The 25,341-nt window shown below is 43.3% G+C and overlaps 1 protein-coding gene across 2 annotated transcripts in view; it reads left to right on the top strand.

Annotated features, from left to right (window-relative positions):
• The window catches only part of LOC109895222 (cGMP-inhibited 3',5'-cyclic phosphodiesterase B), an 84,825-nt gene extending 59,509 nt beyond the window's left edge, over positions 1-25,316 (top strand). The window contains exons 2-16 of one of the 2 annotated variants that reach the window (XM_031831137.1): positions 6,362-6,412; positions 9,450-9,698; positions 10,021-10,169; positions 11,304-11,407; positions 11,531-11,744; positions 11,884-11,981; positions 12,206-12,360; positions 13,839-13,967; positions 15,139-15,250; positions 16,535-16,648; positions 18,982-19,181; positions 20,435-20,638; positions 20,859-21,020; positions 21,960-22,200; positions 22,378-25,316. In XM_031831137.1, coding sequence (XP_031686997.1) covers positions 6,362-6,412; positions 9,450-9,698; positions 10,021-10,169; positions 11,304-11,407; positions 11,531-11,744; positions 11,884-11,981; positions 12,206-12,360; positions 13,839-13,967; positions 15,139-15,250; positions 16,535-16,648; positions 18,982-19,181; positions 20,435-20,638; positions 20,859-21,020; positions 21,960-22,200; positions 22,378-22,586 — 2,391 coding nt within the window. In that variant the 3' untranslated portion in view covers positions 22,587-25,316. Of the gene's footprint in view, positions 1-6,361; positions 6,413-9,449; positions 9,699-10,020; positions 10,170-11,303; positions 11,408-11,530; positions 11,745-11,883; positions 11,982-12,202; positions 12,361-13,838; positions 13,968-15,138; positions 15,251-16,534; positions 16,649-18,981; positions 19,182-20,434; positions 20,639-20,858; positions 21,021-21,959; positions 22,201-22,377 lie in introns of both variants that reach the window. The other variant, XM_031831136.1, reaches the window with a different exon arrangement.
• Positions 25,317-25,341: the final 25 nt, after the last annotated feature.

Below are 25,341 nucleotides of genomic sequence, written 5' to 3'. Positions count from 1 at the left end.
TACTGACACTTTCCCCTCTCCCAGCCACTCACAACACACAGCTCCCTCCTCACAAATACCTCACCTCACGCCAAGAACCAAAACACCTAACAAATTCGGTCTTCTCAATCAATGAACTATTTGAGATTTTGAAAAGTTTTTTTTATTACACTGAACAAAAATATAAACGCATCATGCAAAGTGTTGGTCCCATGTTTCATGAGCTGAAGTAAAAGATGGCAGAAATGTTTCATACACAATTTGTTTACATCCGTGTTAGTGAACATATCTCCTTTGCCAAGATAATCCATACACCTGACAGGTGTGGCATATCAAGAAGCTGATGAAACAGCATGATCATTACACAGGTACACTTTGTGTTGGGGACAATAATAGGTCACTCTAAAATGTGCAGTTTTGTCACACAACACAATGCCACAGATGTCACAAGTATTGAGGGAGCATTCAATTGGCATGCTGACTGCAGGAATGTCCACCAGAGCCATTGCAAGATAATTGAATGTTAATTTCTATACCATAAGCCACCTCCAACGTTGTTTTAGAGAATTTGGCAGTACGTCCAACCAGCCTCACAACAGCAGACACACGTGTAACCACACCAGCCCAGGACCTTCACATCTGGCTTATTCACCTGCGGGATTGTCCGAGACCAGTCACTCGGATTGGGTTTGCACAACCGAAGAATTTCTGCACTAACCGTCTCAGGGAAGCTCATCTGCATGCTCTGCATCCTCACTAGGGGTCTGGACCTGACTGCAATTTGGTGTCGTAACCGACTTCAGTGGGCAAATTCTCACCTTCGATGGCCACTGGCACGCTGGAGAAGTGTGCTCTTCACGGATGAATCCCAGTTTCAACTGTACCAGGAAGATGGTGTCATGTAGCCGATCAGTTTGCTGATGTCAACATTGTAAACAGAGTGCCACATGGTGGTGGGGTTATGGTATGGTCAGGCATAAATACGGACAACGAACTCAATTACATTTTATTGATGGCAATTTGAAAGTACAGAGATACCACGAAGAGATCCTGAGACCCATTGTCATGCCATTCATCTGCCATCATCACCTCATGTTTCAGCATGATTATGCACGGCCCCATGTCGCAAGGATCTGTACACAATTCCTGGAAGCGGAAAATGTCCCAGTTCTTCCATGGCCTGCATACTCAACTAGACATGTCATCCATTGAGCATGTTTGGGATGCTCTGGATCGGCGTGTACGACATTGTGTTCCAGTTCCTGTCAATATACAGCAACTTTGCACAGCCGTTGAAGAGGAGTGGGTCAACATTCCACAGGCCACAATCAACTCTGTGAAGTAGATGTGTCAAGCTGCAGGAGGCAAATGGTGGTCACACCAGATACTGACTGGTTTTCTGATCCACACCCCCTACCTTTTGTTTAGGTGTATGTGACCAAGTCATTAAATCCATAGATTAGGGCCTAAGGAATTTATTTCAATTGACTGGTTTCTTTATATTAACGGTAACTCATATCTTTGAAGTTCTTGCATGTTTATATTTTTGTTCAGTTTATCTTCACCACATTTCACCTGAGCTGTAAACATATGATCAGCCTGGTATATTAGGAATTCGGCCCTATATTGTGACTATATTAGGCCCTATATTGTGACTATATCAGGCCCTATATTGTGACTATATTAGGCCCTATATTGTGACTACACAAGGCCCTATATTGTGACTATACTAGGCCCTATATTGTGACTATATTAGGCCCTATATTGTGATTATGCTAGGCCCTATATTGTGACTATACTAGGCCCTATATTGTGACTATATTTGTCCCTATATTGTGACTATATTTGGCCCTATATTGTGACTATACTAGGCCCTATATTGTGACTATACTAGGCGCTATATTGTGAATATATTAGGCACTATATTGTGACTCAGGCCCCATATTGTGACTATTCTAGGCCCTATATTGTGACTATTCTAGGCCCTATATTGTGACTATTCTAGGCCCTATATTGTGACTATTCTAGGCCCCATATTGTGACTATACTAGGCCCTATATTGTGACTATACTAGGCCCTATATTGTGACTATACTAGGCCCTATATTGTGACTATACTAGACCCTATATTGTGACTATACTAGGCCCTATATTGTGACTATACTTGGCCCTATATTGTGACTATACTAGGCCCTATATTGTGACTATACTTGGCCCTATATTGTGACTATATTTGACCCTATATTGTGACTATACTAGGCCCTATATTGTGTCTTTATCAGGCCTCAATTGTGACCCTCTCATACAGATAAGAATGTTCCAGTATGTTTACCTCCATTTGAATTTACAAGTAGAGCAAGTAGAGTTGTGTTAAAATAGGAGAGGATGAGATGATGTAGCACACGTATTTGCATTGGTAAAGTTGTACACAGTATTGTACCATGTTACATAAACATATGTGTTTGTATGTGTAGCCTATTTGGATGTGTTCATCCTCATGACAATCCTCCTCTTTCTTGTTCAGAATAACACATGATGCTCTCTTTTGACCTAAAAACTGGTGAATCTGTAAGTAGGCAGGTGTGTGTGTGCGCATAATGTTGTTGTTACACAAACAGGGGCTAGCTAACAGGCCTGTGTATTGTGGCCATTGAACTCTGCTGTTGACCCACATTTCCCTGTCTCTGAAACTGTTACATTCACTGTCAAATCATGTGTGAACGGAGCTTGGCATTTTTCGAATGAGACTACATGTTGAGGTGAAAAGAGGAACATAGAGTATACAGAGAGATATGAACAGGCCGTGCGTGCGTGCTCACAGAGGTGTGAACAAAGCGTCAGAGGGACACACGTGTCTGAGGAACACACTCCCTGGCTCCAGTCTGACAGCCAGGCCAGCAGCACGTCTCGACTGCGTCAACCACTTCACTCCATGGCAGCCTCTCTCTCTCCCTCCCTGTCACTCCCTCTCTCTCCCTCTGTCACTCCCTCTCTCTCTCATCACTCTCTCTCCCTCCGACCCATCTCTCTCTCTCCTCCGCCCCGCTCTCTCTGTAAACAAACAGACGTCCGACAGATCTTTCCTCCGGCCCTCTCCCGCCATCCCGTCGCCATGGCGTTTGGAGCATTGTTTGCTGGCCTCTGTTGAGTTGCCATGGCAGTGCTTATTTGCTGTACTAAATGTTTGGCCGAGTTGTACAGAGTCTGATGACAAACACGGAGCATCCCGGTCTGATCAATGAAACTGCCTCTGATTGGAGAGGAAGGAACGAGGCCTCTCATAGAAGAGAGATACACTTGTCATCCAATCTAACCTATTTAATGGCCTCGTATTCTTTGCGTCTGGTGTCCTTTGATGCAGATAAAATATGCTTTGGGATGACATTCCCCTGACATAAATGCTTTGGTTTCTGTGTTCATTCAGAGGATCTCTGGTTGCAATTCTTGGTCTCTGATACTCAATTATTATTTACAACAGCACTGGTATCACTCACACTCCCAGGGTGCATCACTCCTCACCACACCTGCTCTCACACTGTAGCAGTCTACTACTGAACACACAACCTAGACTAAGGGTCCTGTGCAATCACAAAGATATCCGTATTTACTACATTAGTTAAAGCTAAATAACAAATGTCTTTGAGGATTACACATTGGATTCATGTGATTCATGTCAACGTTTACAATTATGTGAAACAAAGAGACCTGGATAATAAATGCTTTCTTACATTGCAGAAAGGAGGTTGTTTTCATAGCCCTGCACTATGTTCCAGTGCATTGGGGACCAGTGAACTAACACTTAAGCATCAACGATGCACCAATGATTTACAGTGTAATTATAAGATTATAAGATGAAGTAGACCAGTATGCACTATCTTACATAATGACTAGGCTTATACTTCCTGGGATTGGGCTTTGTGTCTATTTAGATGTGACTTGCTGTGTGTTTTTGTGTTTAAGTCTGAGAGGTGGTCTGTGACTAAAGACTAGAGAGAGCAGAGGCCTTGAAGTGTGTCCATCCATCCACATGCCTCTAGCACACACCCTTGTGGCCAGTAGAAAGACTGCATGCTCTCTGAGTCTTGAGGGAATGAGTGTTTGCTCTCTGGGTTTAACCTGACGACTAACCTGTGTTCCTTCCTCCCTGAGAGGACATGTATAGTGATCGCCCAGTATGATGGCAAACTGCTCCCAAGACATATTTACTTCAGGACAGACTGTTCTGCTCGGTCTAGACTATAGATCATCCACAGATATTGTTGGGTGTTTGTTGCTGTTATTTTATTCTTCCCAGAAGTGGTAGTTTGATCATTTAAACTCATTTATATGCCAATCCTACTTAAAATGTTTTATTGGAGTGAAAATACTGTCCAAAAGGAGGCGAAACTAGTGAATGAAATAATATCAACAAATGGCAAAAATGGTATCGTTCGAGGTTGTACTGCAGATCTAGGCCTATTGAAACCAATTCAGATCAATTCAACACCCACTGTAGATCTAGTTATTGCAGTGTGTCGTAAGTAAACCTACAACCCAGTATGTGACAACGGAAGTTCAACACTCGTGGCATAGTAGCAGTTTGTCTGTGTGAGACTGAGCTCTGTTTGGTGACTTTTCTCTTGACAGATCATGTGGAAATGCTGGTCATTGACGTAATGGGGGCTAGATAAGATCTGAGAGTACCATTGTTGACGTTTCATTGTGGTTGGCTGGTTGCGGTGGTTTGCATTTTGTGTTTTTCCTTTCTACAAAAGGCATAAGTTAGACACAATAGCTCTCTGTGTGTGTGTCGGCCTAAATAACACTACAGCAGTTGAAAGTCCACAGTTTGGTAATTCGTCTATGTAAGCTGTTTGACCTGATTCTATCATAACCTAAAGTAAACACATGAGGGTAACTACTAGAGGTGAATAAAGTAACAACACTATCTCGTTGGCCTCTTTAATATGCTACAACAGTTACACTATGTCTAATACTGTAAAATAGACTGTTTCTCGTTGACCTCTTTAATATGCTACAACAGTTACACTATGTCTAATACTGTAAAATACACTGTTTCTCGTTGACCTCTTTAATATGCTACAACAGTTACACTATGTCTAATACTGTAAAATAGACTGTTTCTCGTTGACCTCTTTAATATGCTACAACAGTTACACTATGTCTAATACTGTAAAATAGACTGTTTCTCGTTGACCTCTTTAATATGCTACAACAGTTACACTATGTCTAATACTGTAAAATAGACTGTTTCTCGTTGACCTCTTTAATATGCTACAACAGTTACACTATGTCTAATACTGTAAAATAGACTGTTTCTCGTTGACCTCTTTAATATGCTACAACAGTTACACTATGTCTAATACTGTAAAATAGAATGTTTCTCGTTGACCTCTTTAATATGCTACAACAGTTACACTATGTCTAATACTGTAAAATAGACTGTTTCTCGTTGACCTCTTTAATATGCTACAACAGTTACACTATGTCTAATACTGTAAAATAGACTGTTTCTCGTTGACCTCTTTAATATGCTACAACAGTTACACTATGTCTAATACTGTAAAATAGACTGTTTCTCTTTATGGACCTATTGTATTAGATCTGATGCATGTGTTGAAGTACTTCACCTCTTACTTCACCTCTTATGATAAAACAACAATCGTTGGTTGTGATTAATGAATACCTGCCTGTGTGTGTGTGTGTGTATATATATATATATATTTTTTTTTTATATATATATTTTTTTATATATATATATATATATTTTATATATATATTATATATATATTATATATATATATACATATATATACATATATATATATATATATATAACGAAACGTCCTCTCACTGTCAGCTGCATTTATTCTCAGTGGTCTGAGAATGATCAGCTGTCTGTCCTGTATCCCTGTAAGCGCTGTCTTAGGCGTCTCACAGTATGGACAATGTATTTATTTCCCTGGCCACATCTGCAGTGCTCATGCCTCCTTGCAGCGTGCCTAAGGCACGTTCATGCAGATGAGCAGGGACCCTGGGCATCTTTCTTTTGGTGTTTTTGAGAGTCAGTAGAAAGGCCTCTTTAGTGTCCTAAGTTTTCAGAACTGACCGTAATTGCCTACCGTCTGTAAGCTGTTAGTGTCTTAACGACTGTTCCACAGGTGCATGTTCATAAATAGTTTATGGTTAATTGAACAAGCATGGGAAACAGTGTTTAAAATCTTTACAAAGAAGATCTATGAAGTTATTTGGATTTTTTGGAATTATCTTTGAAAGACAGGGTCCTGAAAAAGGGGTGTTTTCTTTTTTTGCTGATTTATGTATCTGTAACACACACGTCCTAACAAGGCCTCCTGACTGCTGTGTGTCTTTCTCTCGTTCAGATGATCCTATGGGACTGGGACCTGAAGCAGTGGTACAAGCCCCAGTATCAGGTTAGTGTGTGTTTTCTCTCTCACACACACACACACACACACACACACACACACACACACACACACACACACAGAGACAGAATATACTCCTCTGGATACAGTATATCACTGTTAGAGCACATGTGCAGTCTATCATTCACATTAGGGTTGGGGATCATTTCCTATTTTACTTTCAATCCATCCATGGAATCAATTGTAATAACATGAATACAGCTATAGATCATCAACCCTCATAGTGTAACAAGAGTCTTTTATTTTTTTTATTATTTTATTTAACTAGGCAAGTCAGTTATGAACAAATTCTTATTTTCAATGACGGCCTGGGAACAGTGGGTTAACTGCCTGTTCAGGGGCAGAACAACAGATTTGTACCTTGTCAGCTCGGGGATTTGAACTTGCAACCTTTCGGTTACTAGTCCAATGCTCTAACCACTAGGCTACCCTGCCGCCCCAATTAGATTTCCCAGAGAGGGCATTGAATTGACTAAATGTAAGTAAAAGAGGATACTGACTGAAAATAGTATTAGTGTAGTAACTGTAATTTAGTCATATTTCAAAGAATTGAGGCTGGAATTAATAAGTAGAGGGGGGATTTTTTTTTTTTTTACCAACTCCAGACTTTTAGGAAATCAGATGTATCTCGATACATTTGGTGAGCCTCCACATAATCTTTCTAATCTAGTATACTGGCCTTGTGTTTCAATTTATTGTCAAATCGCTGACACACGTTTTATGCTAGGTCTACTTTATGCATTGCAGAATGGAAGCATCTGTGTTTTAGTAAGCTTGTGTGTGTGTAGATGTGTGTGTGTGTGTGTAGATGTGTTTGAACTGTGCATGTAGGCCTGCCCGTGTGTGTAGGTGTGTGTGTGTGTGTGTGTGTGTGTGTGTGTGTAGATGTTTGAACTGTGCATGTAGGCCTCCCCGTGTGTGTGTGTGTGGATGTGTTTGAACTGTGCATGTAGGCCTCCCCGTGTGTGTGTGTGTGGATGTGTTTGAACTGTGCATGTAGGCCTGCCCGTGTGTGTGTGTGTGTGTGTGTAGATGTGTTTGAACTGTGCATGTAGGCCTGCCCGTGTGTGTAGATGTGTGTGTGTGTGTGTGTAGATGTGTTAGAACTGTGCATGTAGGCCTGCCCGTGTGTGTAGATTGTGTGTGTAGATGTTTGAACTGTGCATGTAGGCCTGCCCGTGTGTGTAGATGTGTTTGAACTGTGCATGTAGGCCTGCCCGTGTGTGTAGATGTGTGTGTAGATGTTTGAACTGTGCATGTAGGCCTGCCCGTGTGTGTAGATGTGTGTGTAGATGTGTTTGAACTGTGCATGTAGGCCTGCCTGTATGTGTAGATGTGTGTGTGTGTGTAGATGTGTTTGAACTGTGCGTGTAGGCCTGCCCGTGTGTGTGTGTGTGTGTATATGTGTAGATGTGTTTGAACTGTGCGTGTAGGCCAGCCCGTGTGTGTAGATGTGTGTGTGTGTGTGTGTGTGTGTAGATGTGTTTGAACTGTGCATGTAGGCCTGCCCGTGTGTGTAGATGTGCATGTAGGCCTGCCCGTGTGTGTATTTTGTGCCTTGTGTGTCTTGTCATCCTGTTGGGGTCCACAGTGTTTTGCAGACCCGCTGTACAGGTAGATCAACAGGAAGCTGTGCTCCTCTGACTGACGTCTGCCCCACTCATCGCTCACCACTCATTGTGGCCACAGAGCCGGGCCTTCAAAAGTAGCCTAGTTCTCCAAACTCTCTAGTATTTTATATGGGGTCTATCAGCACAGCAACAGTCAGTAGGATAGGCAGGGTGAAGAGGGGTAGGGGTGCAGGCAGGATCTCCGTCAGCGTCATGACATACACACAGCCTCCTAGCTGTCGTCACTGGGCCAGGGAAGTGCCAGCGCTGCACTTTTACTCCACACACAGGCACACACACCAGCACCATGCCCAGCCAGCACCATGCCCTGCCAGCACCATGCCCTGCCAGCACCATGCCCTGCCAGCACCATGCCCTGCCAGCACCATGCCCTGCCAGCACCATGCCCAGCCAGCACCATGCCCTGCCAGCACCATGCCCTGCCAGCACCATGCCCAGCCAGCACCACTCCCCTTTATTACTGACATCACTGGTCCAAACAGCCTTTCAATTACCCAGCATCAATGCCATGAGCTCAGCATCGAGCCTGTCTGCCCTTCACACTACCCTCCACTGCTGTAAGAGGAGGAGTGACAAGTACAGTCCCATCACAATGAGGCCAGCAGTTTCCTGTTACAGCTATCTGACAGTCTTACCTGCGTATGTGTGATACCTGTAGATGTCCTGGGCCCAGATTCACCAAACACTTTTTACGCAAAACTTAAGAAGCTTCTTTACAAGAACAAAATAAGTTCATATGTTCAGATCCTCAAAAATGAATTCATGATTTTCTCATGAACTTCTCAGATGTCTTCTTATGAACTTCTTAACAATCTTGAGATGTTTGTCGTTAGACAACCCAGCCAGCTTGCTGTCTATCTAGCAATGGCAAACATGTTAGCATATTTCTAATTGGGATTACTGGTCTAAAATATGAACTTGGGCTAAAAACAATTAACACTGAAACTTTCAGGTGAAGTTTGTGAGTCAATTGAACATGTTCAATAGCTCCCATTAGCATATTCTTTCACTGCCACGTGTTTAAGACAAGGGTTTAGCTATCTGGGAATTCCAAGAAGAAATCACTTTATTTTCAAGCATATCATTTCTTCTTACTTTTTGCTTAAGGAGATACATAAGAAGTAACATAAGAACATTTCCAATAATCTTTTTGAGGAATAGCAACTTCGCTTAACTTTCCTCATAAGTCCATAGTTAAGGAAAAAATGGCAATTAAGAAGGAATTTCTTCTTCAGAAGGTTTTGTGTTTGGTCATTTAAATCCTTTCTGGGTTCATTAGAAACTGTAAAGGACACCAGTCTCTCTTATTTAGTACAGTATCTACTGTATGTTTGTGCTCTGCTGAATGAGGCATCTCTCTGACATATGTCCCCTTGTCTCCTCCATGTCCCCAGGGAGCGGTAAGTGGTAACGGAGTGGACCTGTCGGTCATCAACGAGGCCAGGAACATGGTGTCTGACCTGCTGATGGACTCGTCCCTGTCGCCACATACCGTCTCGTCCCTGCGCAGCGTCAGCAGCCTCATGGGGACCTTCTCTGGCTCCTGTCGGCCCAGGGTCAACCCCTTTACCCCCTTCCCAGGTTTCTACCCCTGTACCGAGGTGGAGGACCCTGCAGAAAGGGGCGACAGGAAGCCCCTGAAGGTGGGCCTTCCAGCAACCTTCTGAATGTGATACTAGCATGTCATAACTAACACACAGACAGAAGCCTGCTGAGACTAGCAGGCCAACACATTATCCACTAACACATTATCCACTTATACATGGTATCTTATCCTCATAATGAATGTGCCTCTTCTATGTGTTCACCAGTGTTACGTAGATTTAGTTTAGTTGTTTTTAGTTGTACACCTGCTCTACTCTATGTAACCTGGTGGTGAGCTGAATATAGATCTGCCTTTGACTGTGTTATAGCATCATTGACCATAATGTAATAATGTCTCCCTGCTCCCCTCCACACACCTAGGGTCTTAGCAGCAGGAACAGCCTACCAACCCCCCAACTCCGCCGCGGCTCCACCTCCTCCCCTCTCCCCCCTCTGGAGTCGGCCTCCTCCCGCTGGGAACGCAACAACGGCAAGAGACCGGGACCCCACCCTGACCTCAATATGACCAGGTACGACCACACACACCTTGACCTCAACATTACCACACACACACACAGTGACTTCAATATGACCAGGTACGTCCACACACACCTTGACCTCAACATTACCACACACACCCTGATCGCAATATGACCAGGTACGATCACACACAGGTGGAACTTCAGAGTTCAGACACCAGGTTAAAGGTTAAAGACATGCCCCGGGTAATTTGGCGACTAATACTTTTTTTTAAACCTCACGCTTTCGGCTGGATGTGTCAATGTGTAGTTCATACATGCATAATCTATGAGCAGAATTACTGTCTTACCTCAATTAGCCATGAAATCCCTAGTTTGAAAGCGACTTTCTTCTGGAAGCTGTGCGGTGCCATTTTCTCTACATTTACCCCTATGTGGGCTAGTCCCCTAGCAATTAGTTTTAGCAAATGAGCTTCAGCCCCCCCACCATTTGAGTGACAGCTAGCAAGACACACACACACACACACACAGTAAAGAGAGCAATGACTTGGTGCTCATATCTGCACATTTGCAAGGTAGTATGGCGTTTTCGGGGACCACTTTTGCACGCGGGCACTACTTTCAGAACTACTGATTTAAATGTATACAAAAGTACTGGAGCACATCTTTCAAGGTCAGGTCATTTTCAACATGGCACACTCCCTGTCTTTACCCTGATATGAACAAGCAGGCTCTCCCTCAGCAACACATTCTTTGTTACCATGTGTCTTTGATTAAACTCCCTGAAGATGTGGTTCCCCTTTATATCCACTGGGGGGCAGTAGTGGTCAAGCTCTGTAAGCTGAAATGCCTAACAGATAATGACCATAACATTCCTTCATTCTCTTTGTTCCAACACTGTTTAAATGACTCACTTGACCTTTTAGGGATCTTTGACTTCTTCAAGGATACATTTTCAACGTTGATTTTCATTGTCTTACTTTGAGCACCAAATGAGTCATATAATTAGTGTTACTGTATGCTATGTAACATTTCTCTAAGTTCATCTTTATACATAAGAGCGGGTGTGAAAAAGTTCATCATTATAATGGTGTAGATTGAATGTGGAAGCATTTTAACTAATGTTGTCTCATTAGTTCTAGCAGTAAGTGCCATGGTGTGTGTGTGTGTGTGTGTGTGTTCCAGCACGGGGTCTCTGTCCAATGGGCCAAATGCAAACCTGTTGACCATCCCTAAGCAGAGGTCCTCCTCTGTGACCCTGACCTACCATGCCGGGCCCAGGAGAGCAGGTGAAATCATGAGGATTTACTGTACACACAGGTCTGATACACTGTGTGGAAGTAGAATGTGTTTTTAAGTTGTTTGACTAGCTCTCTCTCTCTCATTTCTTTCCTATCTCTCTCACTCTACAGGTGCGTCCCCCAGTCTGAGTCCTGTCAGCTCCCCCAGCCACAGTCCTCAAGGGGGAGGTCTCTCCTCCCAGGTTACGCGCCCCCCGGTTGAGTTTCCCGACACAGCTGACTTCCTCACCAAGCCCAGCGTCAACCTGCACAAGCCCCTGGGCTACATCCTCAGCTCCGCTGACTTCCAGGGGCCCTATCGCAGCCCCGCTGCCCTGTGCACCAGGTAGGACAATTTACTACCCCCTACCCCCTCCATTATCTCCTGGTGTTGTAGAGCCAGTTCAGCTGTAGAGTAGAGTTGCATTTCACCATGTGTGTTGATGATAATGGCAGCTGTGTTTGTCCCTCTTCTCACCCTGTAGCTGTGGTCGTCAGATGCTGAAGAACATGCCCAGTATGGAGGCGGGGGACGGGCACCTGCCATTCACTGGTCATGCTGAGGCCCAGCGCAGACGCTCAGGTATGACACCTGCTGGAATGTACCCTCACTCTGTACAGACATAGGCTGCACAGTGTTTTTGGGCACATACCCATGGCTTAGCTTACTGTTTCCACTCTCAAATGACTGAAAACCATTTGGACATGCTGTACCAGAGAGTTCATTCATTAGAATAATGCTTCCCACCGAAATGCGAAACTAGTGGTCAACTCACTGTGATGTGCAATGTGTCGTCTCCACAGCAGGTGAGGGGTCAGAGTTCATGGGGGAGGCACTGATCAGGGAGGAGAGTGTGGAGGCCGAGTCGATGGAGGACAGGAGTCCAGACGCAGGGAGCCAGGGCCAGACAGACAAGGAGGACCAGAGCTCCACCACAGAGCAGCAGACTCAGGAAACAGAGGTACGCAGTGCTACAGTATGCTAAGGGTACATTCCCACACAAGCTAACAGATGAGTATGAGCTATGTACCATTGTGAGAGTGTTTTGGTAGTGCGTTGTTTAGCACAACCTCATGCAACCTGACACGCCTCCCCTCCTCTACTCCAACGCACCTTCCCCATTGAAATACATTGTGTTGGCTCTGTCATTTTACTCTGTGTTGCCCTCCCTGTGTGAATGCACCCTACTGCTAGGCTAACATCGCCGTGCTGCAGATTTAAGAAACAAAGGTAGGCTACGCTGTTACATAACAGTAGCTTTGAAGGGATATGTCTCAGTCAATGCTAACACCTTACAGCATTCGTTAGCCTTCCTGTGTGTAGCATTGCTGCCGCTAAACTATCTGTTAGTGGAATTAAATTCCTATATGTTTATTACCCAATTCAATTAATACACTCAGCCCATTTCTAAGGATTTGTAAGATACTTATTTGCATAAAATGGGCGGAGACCAGTCTCAAAATCAAGCAATAGCGTTTATTCTCGAGAGTACTGAACATGATACAATTTACAACAGGTTATAAACTAAAAATGACTTCATTGGGTTTCAAACTGTCCCGTCCCTCCTCCACTCCGGTACAATGGCAGTATAGTTCACAAGCCTTCCTACATCGACCCCCACCGGTTTAGATAATTTACGACCAAGCCAAGGCCTCCCTGTGTAGATAAGCATTCTAGCCAGTCTGACGATAAGTTAATTAGTTTCTACCAAGGAACGGACAGTCTTTGTTCAAATTCTTGATTATAATTACACACATTATATTCAGTACTAGGGTTAACATAAAATTCATACATCTATACAGTAATTTAATAGTATTCTGACTAGTCAGTCCTGATTGAAATGCATAGATAATTTTGTCATTATTGATAAAAATTCCTTAACACTATCCCAACCAGGAGACTCCCTCTGAGTGAGATAACACACTCAGGCCAACACATGTAACAGTGTAGCTAGCTGTAGGATGTGTCCTCTAGTTAGTTCTGGGAACACAGTAAAGGTTTTCCTCAGACACTCATTGGGTGCATGTCTTTCAGTCTGTTGTGATGTATCTAACAGCCGTGTAAAACCAGTGTGATGGGGTGTAGTGTTCATCTGGCTCTGTCCTGGAATGCCCCCTCCGTTTACTTGGGCTGTGCTCTCACTCTTTATTGGACAAACCAAGCCTTGTTAAATCAAGCCAGCTGTTAAGACAACTGTGTAGGGTTCATCTGAGGATTCTGTGGGGTAATTCAAAAGTGAATTATTCAAAAGCAACGCATACATAGTCAGTCTGGAGCCTGCTTCCATCCCCTTAACAGAGGAATGAGATTCATAAGATTTACGATGTGGTGTCTTGCGTGCGTTTGTGTCTACCTGCATGCGTGTATGTGTGTGTTTATCTAAACGTGTGTGTGTGTGTGTTAAAATGTGTGTGTGCTGTGGTCCTCTCCTGCCTGTAGGGTGAGTTCAGACTAGACCCCCTGCTGGAGAACCACGATGACCTCATGGAGAAGATCAACAGCTGGAACTTCCAGATCTTTGACCTGATGGACAGAACAGGAGGGAAGACGGGAAGAATACTCAGCTACGTCAGTACAACCACATACCAACCATATAGCAACCATCTATCTGTCATTACGCCATGATCTGTTACATCAGGTATTCCCAAACTGGGGCAATGCCGTCGGTGGTACGCCAAATAAAAATGTGATTCACATTCTATATATATATTTTTTTTTCATTACATTTGGAGAAAGAAAATATTCACATTTTCAAACAGTCCATTTATATTTTCCAACGGGGCTATACATTTGGGCAAGGGTTTTTTCTTGCCGGAGTAGCCTCGTTTTACTGCCTAAAATAAAAGTTAAACTACCTAGTGTTCAGAGAAATAACAACACAATGTCAAATACAGGTAGCCTGATCAAATAATTAACATCCAATCACATTAACCGCTACTCTCTTGCGGGAATTCCACTAACGGTCTGTATGTAGCCAAATGTACCTGCTGCTCATGTTGGTATCTGTACTGATGGTGTAAAAGCCATGACAGGGAGACATAGTAGAGTGGTAACGCGTGTGCAAGCAGTTGCTCCCGACGCCACTTGGGTACACAGCAGCATCCACCGAGAGGCTCTTGCTGCCAAGGGAATACCTGACAGCTTGAAAGATGAGCCGGGTTGAGACAAACTCACACTCATTCTTATGTTTAATAAATGTATCATATAGTGTGTGTGAGGCAGGCTTATAATGATGGCAAAAAACAACATTTGAGAGTGTGCTGACCCTGGTGCTAGAGGGGGTACACAGATGGAGGTTGAATGTTTGAAGGGGTACGGGACTATAACAAGTTTGGGAACCACTGTGTTACATCAATTAATATTTGAATAAACAACACCTGGGCTGTATCCCAAATGGAACCCTATTCCCTGTATAGTGCACAAATTTAGACCAGGACCCATAGGGCTAAGAGTTGTTTTGTGATGCAGCCATTGAATTTATTTATTTGGAGAAACTCACTTGATTGATTGGTTTAAATTTTGAGAACGGTATGATCCCCATTACTGATATTTCACTGAATGATGTCCCGAATGCTCGTGGTTGTCTTGGGGATTTTTCTATGTGCTGTTTTGAGTACACTGTGTTCTCCCAGTGTCTCACTGTCTGTGTCTGAGGGGAATGACTTGGTTAATGTTAAAAAAAAAATGTATTTGTGTTTTAAATTAATCTAGGTGTTTTATTTGTTGTCTTTCTCCCCAGGTGACCTACACTCTGTTCCAGGACACTTGTCTGTTTGAGATGTTTAAGATCCCTGTGAGGGAGTTCATGTCCTATTTCTGTGCTCTGGAGAACGGCTATAGGGATATTCCCTGTGAGTATAGTGCTGCCTATGCTTTCTTCAGTCCAGGCACAAAGCCCATATTAACACTTGGTATATTGTCTACTCAGATGTAGAAATGATCAGACCTGGGTGTAAAACATGAAGGTATGGGCCTCCTGAGTGGCGCAGCGGTCTGAGGCACTTCATCGCAGTGCTTGAGGCGTCACTACAGACCCGGGTTCGATCTCAGGCTGTGTCACAACTGGCCATGACCGGGAGTCCCATAAGGCGGCGCACAATTGGCCCAGCGTCGTCCGGATTAGGGGAGGGTTTTGCTGGGTGAACTCTACTTGGCTCATCGCGCTCTTGCGACTCCTTGTGGTGGGCCGTGCGCCTGCAGGCTGCTTCGGTCTTCATTTGAATCGTTTCCTCCGACGCATTGGTGCGACTGAATTCTGGGTTAAGTGGGCGGGTGTTAAGGAGCTCGGTTTAGCGGGTCATGTTTCTTTGGACACATGGCTTCACCTCACCCCAGCCCGTTGGGGAGTTGCAGCGATGAGACAACATTCTAATTGGATATGACAAAATTGGGGGAGAAAAGGGGGGTAAAAAATATGTACAAAAAATAACATGAAGGTATTTGAATGGCGCTTAATTATGCTACTTTAGACTTTTCCAGGCAGCTTAATTATGCTACTTTAGACTTTTCCAGGCAGCTAAATTATGCTACTTTAGACTTTTCCAGGCAGCTAAATTATGCTACTTTAGACTTTTCCAGGCAGCTAAATTATGCTACTTTAGACTTTTCCAGGCAGCTAAATTATGCTACTTTAGACTTTTCCAGGCAGCTAAATTATGCTACTTTAGACTTTTCCAGGCAGCTTAATTATGCTACTTTAGACTTTTCCAGGCAGCTAAAATATGCTACTTTAGACTTTTCCAGGCAGGTAAATTATGCTACTTTAGACTTTTCCAGGCAGCTAAATTATGCTACTTTAGACTTTTCCAGGCAGGTAAATTATGCTACTTTAGACTTTTCCAGGCAGCTAAATTATGCTACTTTAGACTTTTCCAGGCAGCTAAATTATGCTACTTTAGACTTTTCCAGGCAGCTAAATTATGCCCACTTCAAGTATTATTTGAAATGATTTACCCAGGTTTAGAAACTAACCCTAGGGTTGTCATGAAGTAGAAATCATAGGCCTACAGTTCACTACATACAGCATGACATGCACCATCATATGTAATAGAAGCTTCTACCTCATGTAAATGATGTGGTGAAGTATTACTGTGACTGATGTGTGATGTCCTGTGTGAATCTCTGCCTGTACTCAGATCATAACCGGGTCCATGCCACTGACGTTCTCCATGCTGTCTGGTACCTGACTACCCGGCCTGTTCCAGGGTTCCAGCAGATCCACAATGAGCATGTGACAGGAAGTGACACAGGTAGCACTATTTCTGTTCTCTTTATTTCATTTTGCCTCAGTAGGTATAACTCTGGACTTCCCCAAGCCCTCATTTATTACCATAATATACCATATTTATTACCATAATTAGTGTGCTTGCTGAAGGCAAGACCACTCTGGATTTCATACATACTTCCTATTATTAGTGTGCTTGCTGAAGGCAAGACCATTCTAGAATTCTTACATACTCTTATTTGATATCTTCTGCACGCTCTAGAGCTCAAACAATTGAAGCTTTTTAACACAAAATCAACTTCCAAATGTGCAAACTGCCCCAACTTAGATTTCTTGACAAAATATTTGTTATATCATTGATAATGTTTTAACTACAACATTATATAATATGATCTCCAATGCATTTCAATGGCAAAAATTTGAGACCTATCTCTTCTTTCACCATTTAAGCTATCAATGATAAACCAATGTTGAGATGTTCAGACTGACCCTACTATACTGACCCTACTGACCCTACTATACTGACCCTACTATACTGACCCTACCATACTGACCCTACCATACTGACCCTACCATACTGACCCTACCATACTGACCCTACCATACTGACCCTACCATACTGACCCTACCATACTGACCCTACCATACTGACCCTACCATACTGACCCTACTATACTGACCCTACTATACTGACCCTACTATACTGACCCTACTTAGCTTTATACAGATTCTTTATACGATTTATACTTTTTAAAATTATAACATGAATCTACAAGACTTTAAAACCTTTATAAACCATTTAAATTTGCATAGATTTACAAAACATGGATTAATTGCCAACCATAGTAACACCGTGGTAGACATTTGAAATACTACTGCTTTTTAGCCATTTCAACTACAAACATTAAAACAACTTAGGCATTTTCCAAGCAAACTATTTAAATTAGCGACATTAGTTTAAAATAACCCACCAACAGCAGTGATGGCTAGTGGGAGGAGCTATAGGAGGATGGGCTCACTGCAATAGCTGGACTGGAATTAATGGAACGGTATCAAACACATCACACATATGGAAACCACATGTTTGTCTCCGTTCCATGAATTTCATTACAGCCATTACAATGAGCCCATCCTCCTATAGCTCCTCCCATCCTCCTATAGCCCCTCCCATCCTCCTATAGCCCCTCCTCCAGGTTGTCTCAAGCTATAGACAACAAACTAACTTTCATGGTCAGGCTATCCTATCAATATCGATCAATCTTTCCACCCATCTATACTTATTCAACTGAATTAATTAGCATGGGGTTTGAATGAGAACCATAGAAATACAGTGGTAGCTAAATGAAGTTACCAACGTTAAAACATTCAGGCTATCCTAGCACACCTTCATAAACAATAAACTATTTGAATGTATAATACATTGGCATAACACTTAATGGATTCCATTTCAACCATGAGAACACAGTGGTATTCATTTCAAATACTACTGTTCTTTAACTATTACAGCTACATACATTAAAACAACTTCAAAACTGTGTAACTGTGTAAACTATAACAATTCAAATGATCATAAATTGGCTGTTACTAACCCACCAACAATAATAGTAACTCTCGTTCAAGCTATGTTCAGGGCAGGCTATTCAATCAATCATTCAATTCTCCCATCTAGCTACTTTTTCTACTTTAACCAGTCAGTACCATTAGTATTGTATTCACTATAACTACTCTAACTTATTTCACGACCATAAATACTTTAAGACATGCTAGCAAGCACACATTTTCTTTAGGAAATTGACTTTTCTAGTTCTAGCCTCTTGATGTACCAGTGTAGGTATTCCTGTAGTGTGTGGCCTTTTCTCGGCAGACACCAGATGGTTTAGTTTAAAATGCCAGGATCCCCACTCCTGTCCCTGCTAATTATATTTTATGTACTGCATCTTTGATCCATCGGAAATGATTTAAGGCTCGCTTGCTGACTGATCCTTCAGTAGCTGCCAGAGGAGCAGCTGCCTTCTGATAAAGAGAGGGGGAGGGAAGGGTGGAGAAACAGAGAGGGGGGAGATGGGGTGGTGAGCAAGCCTCTGTCGTGATAGAGATCTGTGCTGAGCTCAGCGTGTTTAGGGCTTCTTTTGGCCCTTTTCATTTTTCAAATGGAGTGCAGTAGTCTGAGTCACTGTGCCACCAGCTTAACCTGCCTGTAGAAATCCTACTCTACATACTTTGTTCTTAAAGTGAAAACAGGGAACTAGTGTCACATTATAACACAGTCAAGTCTTCTCCAGTAAACTCCAGTTATGATGTAGTTCCAGTGTGAGGTCCCAGTATGTCGTTGCTGAAAGCTGCTGCTCTTCTCTCTAGATTCAGACAGTGGGATCTCCCCGGGCCGGGTATCATACGCCTCCTCCAAGAGCTCGTCCATCTCTGACGACAACTATGGCTGCCTGGCGTGGAACATCCCTGCTCTGGAACTCATGGCACTATATGTAGCAGCTGCCATGCATGACTATGACCACCCCGGTCGCACAAACGCCTTCCTCGTAGCCACTAACGCAGCTCAGGTAAGTGTTATTATCCCAAAAGCCACTGCTCTACCATCGCAGCTTGCAAACCCACACCTGTTCAACAGTAAAACCTGTATCAGGAAGAGAAAGTTCAACCTATCCCGTCTCTTCAGTAAGTGTTCCCATTTGTGTTCCCACACGCTGTTAAGTCCTAGGAAAGGGGAAGTGTTGTGCTTGTGTCACAGACAGCATTCATTTGGTCCCTGTGACTCATAGATGAGATCTTTATTGGCCTAAAACCTTCTACATAGACAGATTCTAATCAGCCTTGGATCTCATGGTAAAAGCAATGAAGTGAAGGACTGGTATAATATTACACTTAGTTCACATGTCAGGGAAAGGTTCCCACAAATCCTGAGAATTGAGCGAATTCCTTGTCTTGCTTCAACATTATGGCAAAGGTTGACAAACAAACTATATCACTGTATAAATAGTGTTTTGCACTGTCATGACCTAATTATAGCACTGTGCATATTGTCTAGGTTGTGTTTTCCAACCCTGATCCTCCAGTACCCCCAACAGTACACATGTTTATTGTAACCCTGGACAAGTACACCTGATTCAACTTGTTAACTAATCATCAAGCCCTCAATGAGGTGTGGTTGTCCAGGGTTACAATAGATATGTGGAATGTTAGGGGTACTGGAGGACCAGGGTTGGGAAACACTGGGTTATGTGATATGTGAAGCATCAGTTCTGGGTAGACTATGTGATATGTGAAGCATCAGTTCCGGGTAGGCTATGTGATATGTGAAGCATCAGTTCTGGGTAGGATATGTGATATGTGAAGCATCAGTTCCTGGGTAGGCTCTGTGATATGTGAAGCATCAGTTCTGGGTAGGCTATGTGATATGTGAAGCATCAGTTCCGGGTAGTAGGGTATGTGATACTGTATAACAGGATGGCATTGCATTACATTGCTAACCTGACATGTGGGTCATGCCTTCCTCGTAGCCACTAACGCAGCTCAACCCTGGCATATTGATTAACAGTATGTTGGCAGTCAGTCAATCACCCACCTGTCCACCAACATGTCTAGACCGGCTGCATTATTTAGTCTGAAGCACACTGACCCCAATTCCTTGCCCCTGCTCACCCCTCCCATTCCCTTCTTCAACCTCCTCTTTCATATTTTACCCTCTCCTTTCTTCTTCTTGTCCTCTGACCCACCCGCATCCCTCTCCACTCAACCTACCCTTCCTCCTACTCACTCTCTTCTTCCCTCAACTTCTCCTCCCTCTGTTCCCCAGGCGGTGTTGTATAATGACCGTTCGGTCCTGGAGAACCACCACGCTGCTTCGGCCTGGAGCCTCTACCTGTCCCAGCCAGAGTTCAACTTCCTGGCCAACTTGGACCACGTGGAGTTCAAACGCTTTCGCTTCCTGGTCATCGAGGCCATCCTCGCCACAGACCTGAAGAAGCACTTTGACTTCCTCGCCGAGTTCAATTCAAAGGTTTGAGATGATGATGACGAACCTCACATTTTCAGAAAATCTGTTTCCATTCTGTTGATACTTTGTATTTCCTGTCATTTCGATACTGGCAAAGGCAATAATATGCCTTATCTTCATGGCTAATAGAGTTGATACTTAAAGGAACATGCTGGATCTCTGTTAGAAATGAGGAGCCTGGCAGTTATAATCAGTGTGTGAATGTTTGTGTTGCTATAAATAGGTGAATGATGTGAACAGCCCAGGAATCGACTGGACTAATGAGAATGACCGGCTGCTGGTGTGCCAAGTCTGCATTAAGCTGGCAGACATCAACGGGCCGGCCAAAGGACGCGATCTGCACCTCAAGTGGACAGAAGGCATTGTCAATGAGTTTTATGAGCAGGTATAGAACTCCTCCACTCTGCATGGCCCACATGTCAGGTTAGCAATGTAATGCCATGCCATCCTGTTATACAGTATCACATACCCTACTACCCGGAACTGATGCTTCACATATCACATACCCTACTACCCGGAACTGATGCTTCACATATCACATAGCCTACCCAGGAACTGATGCTTCACATATCACATACCCTACTACCCGGAACTGATGCTTTACATATCACATACCCTACTACCCGGAACTGATGCTTCACATATCACATAGCCTACCCAGGAACTGATGCTTCACATATCACATAGCCTACCCGGAACTGATGCTTCACATATCACAGAGTCTACCCAGGAACTGATGCTTCACATATCACATAGCCTACCCGGAACTGATGCTTCACATATCACATAGCCTACCCGGAACTGATGCTTCACATATCACAGAACCTACCCAGGAACTGATGCTTCACATATCACATAGCCTACCCGGAACTGATGCTTCACATATCACATAGCCTACCCAGAACTGATGCTTCACATATCACATAACCTACCCAGGAACTGATGCTTCACATATCACATAACCCAGTGTTTCCCAACCCTGGTCCTCCAGTACCCCCAACATTACACATTTTTATTGTAACCCTGGACAACCACAACTCATTGAGGGCTTGATGATTAGTTAACAAGTTGAATCAGGTGTGCTTGTCCAGGGTTACAATAAACATGTGTACTGTTGGGGGTACTGGAGGACCAGGGTTGGAAAACACTGACATAGCCTACCCAGAACTGTTTCTTCATTTACTGATGTCTGTTACTGCTAGAATCAACAAAATGTCACATGTATCCATTTAGGAAGTTAAGTTAAATTAGATTAATGAATAAAACAATCTTAATTGACAAATTAGTTAAATTGTTTGTCTGCCTGTCTGTCTATCATCTACAGGGGGATGAGGAGGCCACTTTGGGATTACCCATCAGCCCCTTCATGGACCGCTCCTCTCCCCAGCTGGCCAAGCTGCAGGAGTCCTTCATCACACACATTGTGGGGCCGCTCTGCAACTCGTACGATGCCGCTGGCCTGCTCCCTGGCTACTGGATCGACGAGGAGCGCTCTGAGGATGAGGAAGAGCAGGTGGAGGACACAGAGACTGATGAAGACGAGCTGGAGGAGGAGCTCGAACCAAGTAAGACGTCATTTTCTATCCTTCTCTCATTCTGAATTATATGATGAGTTGACACTTATTAATTTTAACATTGAGCATTTAACATTTCTATCAAGAGCAGGATGTTTTTTGGATCATTGCTATTGCAACTAAAAGCTATGGGATGTTAAATCCTTTTTTGTGTGTGGTCCCATGCAGAAAGGAGAAACGGCCGGCGTCGGCTGTTCTGCAACATCATGCAGCACCTGACAGAGAACCACAAGGTGTGGAAGAAGACCATCGAGGAGGAGGAGAAGAGCAAGGAGAAGCAGCAGGCCGACAGCCTGCCTCTCAGCCTGTCCCCTTCGCCCTCCGACGACCAGATCCAGGTCATTCAGGAGGAGGAGGAAGGAGAGGAGCGCCAGTAGCAGGAGGAAGATGAAGAAGAGGAAGAGGAGGGACAGATCCAGGTCATTCAGGAGGAGGAGGAAGGAGAGGAGTGCCAGTAGCATGAGGAAGATGAGGAAGAGGGACAGATCCAGGTCATTCAGGAGGAGGAGGTAGGAGAGGAGCGCCAGTAGCATGAGGAAGATGAAGAGGAGGGACAGAGCCAGGATGCTCGGGAAGGGCGGAACAGTGAAAGAGAAAGTCCTTCAACTCCTCTCTCTTACACACACACACACAAACATTTATAGACACACATACATACACACACATATTATAGATATATACACAAACATACACACAGGATGACCCTGCTGGATCTCCACACGTTGAAATTGTCACTGTGCCGACACGCTAATGCAGTCATGTTGTTTTGAAAAAAGGCCTTACTACTGTGAGGGGATTCTTGCTGCAATGGTGGGAACCCCACTCCTATGCACTTTCACCCCATGGAGAGTAGACCAAGAACAAACACCAGAGCTGAGGACACTGGTGTGGAGAGGAAGAGAGAAAAAGGGTCTGGATGTGCCCCCCATGGTGATCTGGCTGTAATGCTGCCTTGAACGCAGAGCACTTAACTCTCCCTTCGGTACTAAAATAAATCCTATGATTTCAAATAAAGGAAAATAAAAAACACCTTGACGTGGTTGACATCCGTTACCAAAGCGAACAGTTCAAACATGGAAAGACAAGAGACTGAGACTGTTTCAGGCTCACTGTCAGGAATATTCTAGATCTATATATCAAATGTGCCTGTCTGAACCTTTACTGAGTCCCCTGGTCCAGACCCTAGGTTGGTCTGTGCAGTCCTCTCCCCTTGCTGGCGACACACTGTATCACAGACTCAGTCACAGAGACGTTGTGGAAATGAGCATTATACCTGCATCGTTTTTGATGCTTTTTATTCATGTGTACCACCTGCCTTTTATGTTTCCTTCTTTTTTTGTTGGTTTAATTAAGTTGGTGTGAGCGTGTGTGTGTTTTCTTCAGGAACGCTTGGTCACCAGTCATTGAAATGTTATCAGAGATGAGATGTTCTCTGTTGTTCCAATGAAGGGATGTTTTTTTTCTTTTGATTTATATCTATTTTTTCACGGTTACTCAGGATTCTCGTGAAGTTGAATAATTATTTTGCAAGAATTTAAGTAATTGACTTTAAAACAAAGATAATTAAATCTCGGTGATTGAAATAGTTTTTAAGCTTTGTAAGAACAACTTGAAAAACAAACACATTCAAGCAATTGAACTGCTCCTCTGTGATAGAGCAAAGTATGTCCTGTGTTTCTGTCAAACTCCGCTGCCCCGCAGGCAGCGCCGTTGGCTTGATCTTCTAAAGACCTCACTGTAGAATTGGGATCCTTGATTGTCAGTTGACTGTAAAAGACCTGTTTGCAGCAAGGCAACATTTTGTACAGTAAAATCCCATGATTATTCATGTACCAGTATAGGTAAAGGTGTTTTTGAGTGCATTGCTGTTGGCATTGTTTATACACATACTTTGTCTAGCTAACCTCTTCATTTCATTTGTCATTCTACAGACACTGATGTTTTGACAAAAACTCTAGATCTTTGCCAAACCCACAACCAGGCCAGTGTGTAAAGGGGGTTAAGTCATCCAGGGTTTCACCTTCACTTTGGTTTTGGTTTTTATATTGTCTTATTCTCTGTACCATAAGACAGTTTAATACTAATAGTTCTATATTTCTGTCTGCAAAAACTCTAGGCATTCCACTAGAAAGAGTTTAATGAAAGAGATGGCAGACCTGCAAGCCGAACTCACTTATCACCCTATCAAGTCATTTTCTCTGGAGAAGGAAGTTCTCAAGTAGGAAGTGTAATTCAAGCTAGTATATTTAAAGACAAAAAATATATATATAAATGTGCACATTTTACTACCAAACAAGTGTTTAGCTCTGCACAAAAAATAATATCTGCATATAAATATGGTGTATAAATATATATTATATTTTTTAATTAATCAACAGAATGCATCTGTTTTCTACACACAGCTGACATATATTGTACAGTGAGACCCTGTAATTCTCATCCTGTTTCCAGAGTTTTTATCTGATACTACAGATGTTGAACTGTGGGGTTTGGTGTTTTTCTTTTGGGTTCAGCGTCTATTTGCTCCTTATCACAACCACTTTCTCTCTCTTGGTTATCTCTAACTCTGTTGTCTACTCAGTCCACCCATCCACCCAACCAGTGCCAAACTGTCCCTGCTCACTGCCCACTGCCCAGCCTCTGAGCTCTCATACACTGGGCTTTTTATGGTTGGCCCCAGAGGTCTCTCTGAGCTCCATGTCCCACAGCAGGCTCAAAGTGATGCTGGTGAAGCCCAGCCCAGGTGTTGTGGAGGAGAGCTCACGACTCCTAACCGTGACCCTTCAGTCCGTTCGGGTTGAGCGACACTGTGTCTCTTACTTAAGTTCTGATGGTGAATTGTGATGCCTCTACAACCTCCAGCCACCTCCCCCCACATTGTATGGCTCATTATGTTGTAAAGGTTTGTTTGTTGGCTTGTCACTGTGCAATCTCACGAACCACAGTGTCCTCTAATGTTCTTGTCATAAAAGTCTCTATGAATGGCTGTTACCCTTATGTAGCATTGAGATATTGTATGTCTGTTGTAACTGTTCAACCATATCAAAATTGTGGGGGAAATGATTTTTGTTATTTATAGCTGTCATAAAACACCATCCCTAAAATAACTGTTCTCTCAAATGATTTTATTGA

The sequence above is a fragment of the Oncorhynchus kisutch genome, linkage group LG8, assembly GCF_002021735.2.
Source record: "Oncorhynchus kisutch isolate 150728-3 linkage group LG8, Okis_V2, whole genome shotgun sequence".
NCBI lineage: Eukaryota > Metazoa > Chordata > Actinopteri > Salmoniformes > Salmonidae > Oncorhynchus > Oncorhynchus kisutch.
The sequence above is the reverse complement of the archived record's forward strand: the minus strand, read 5'-3'. Positions and strand labels throughout refer to the sequence as shown.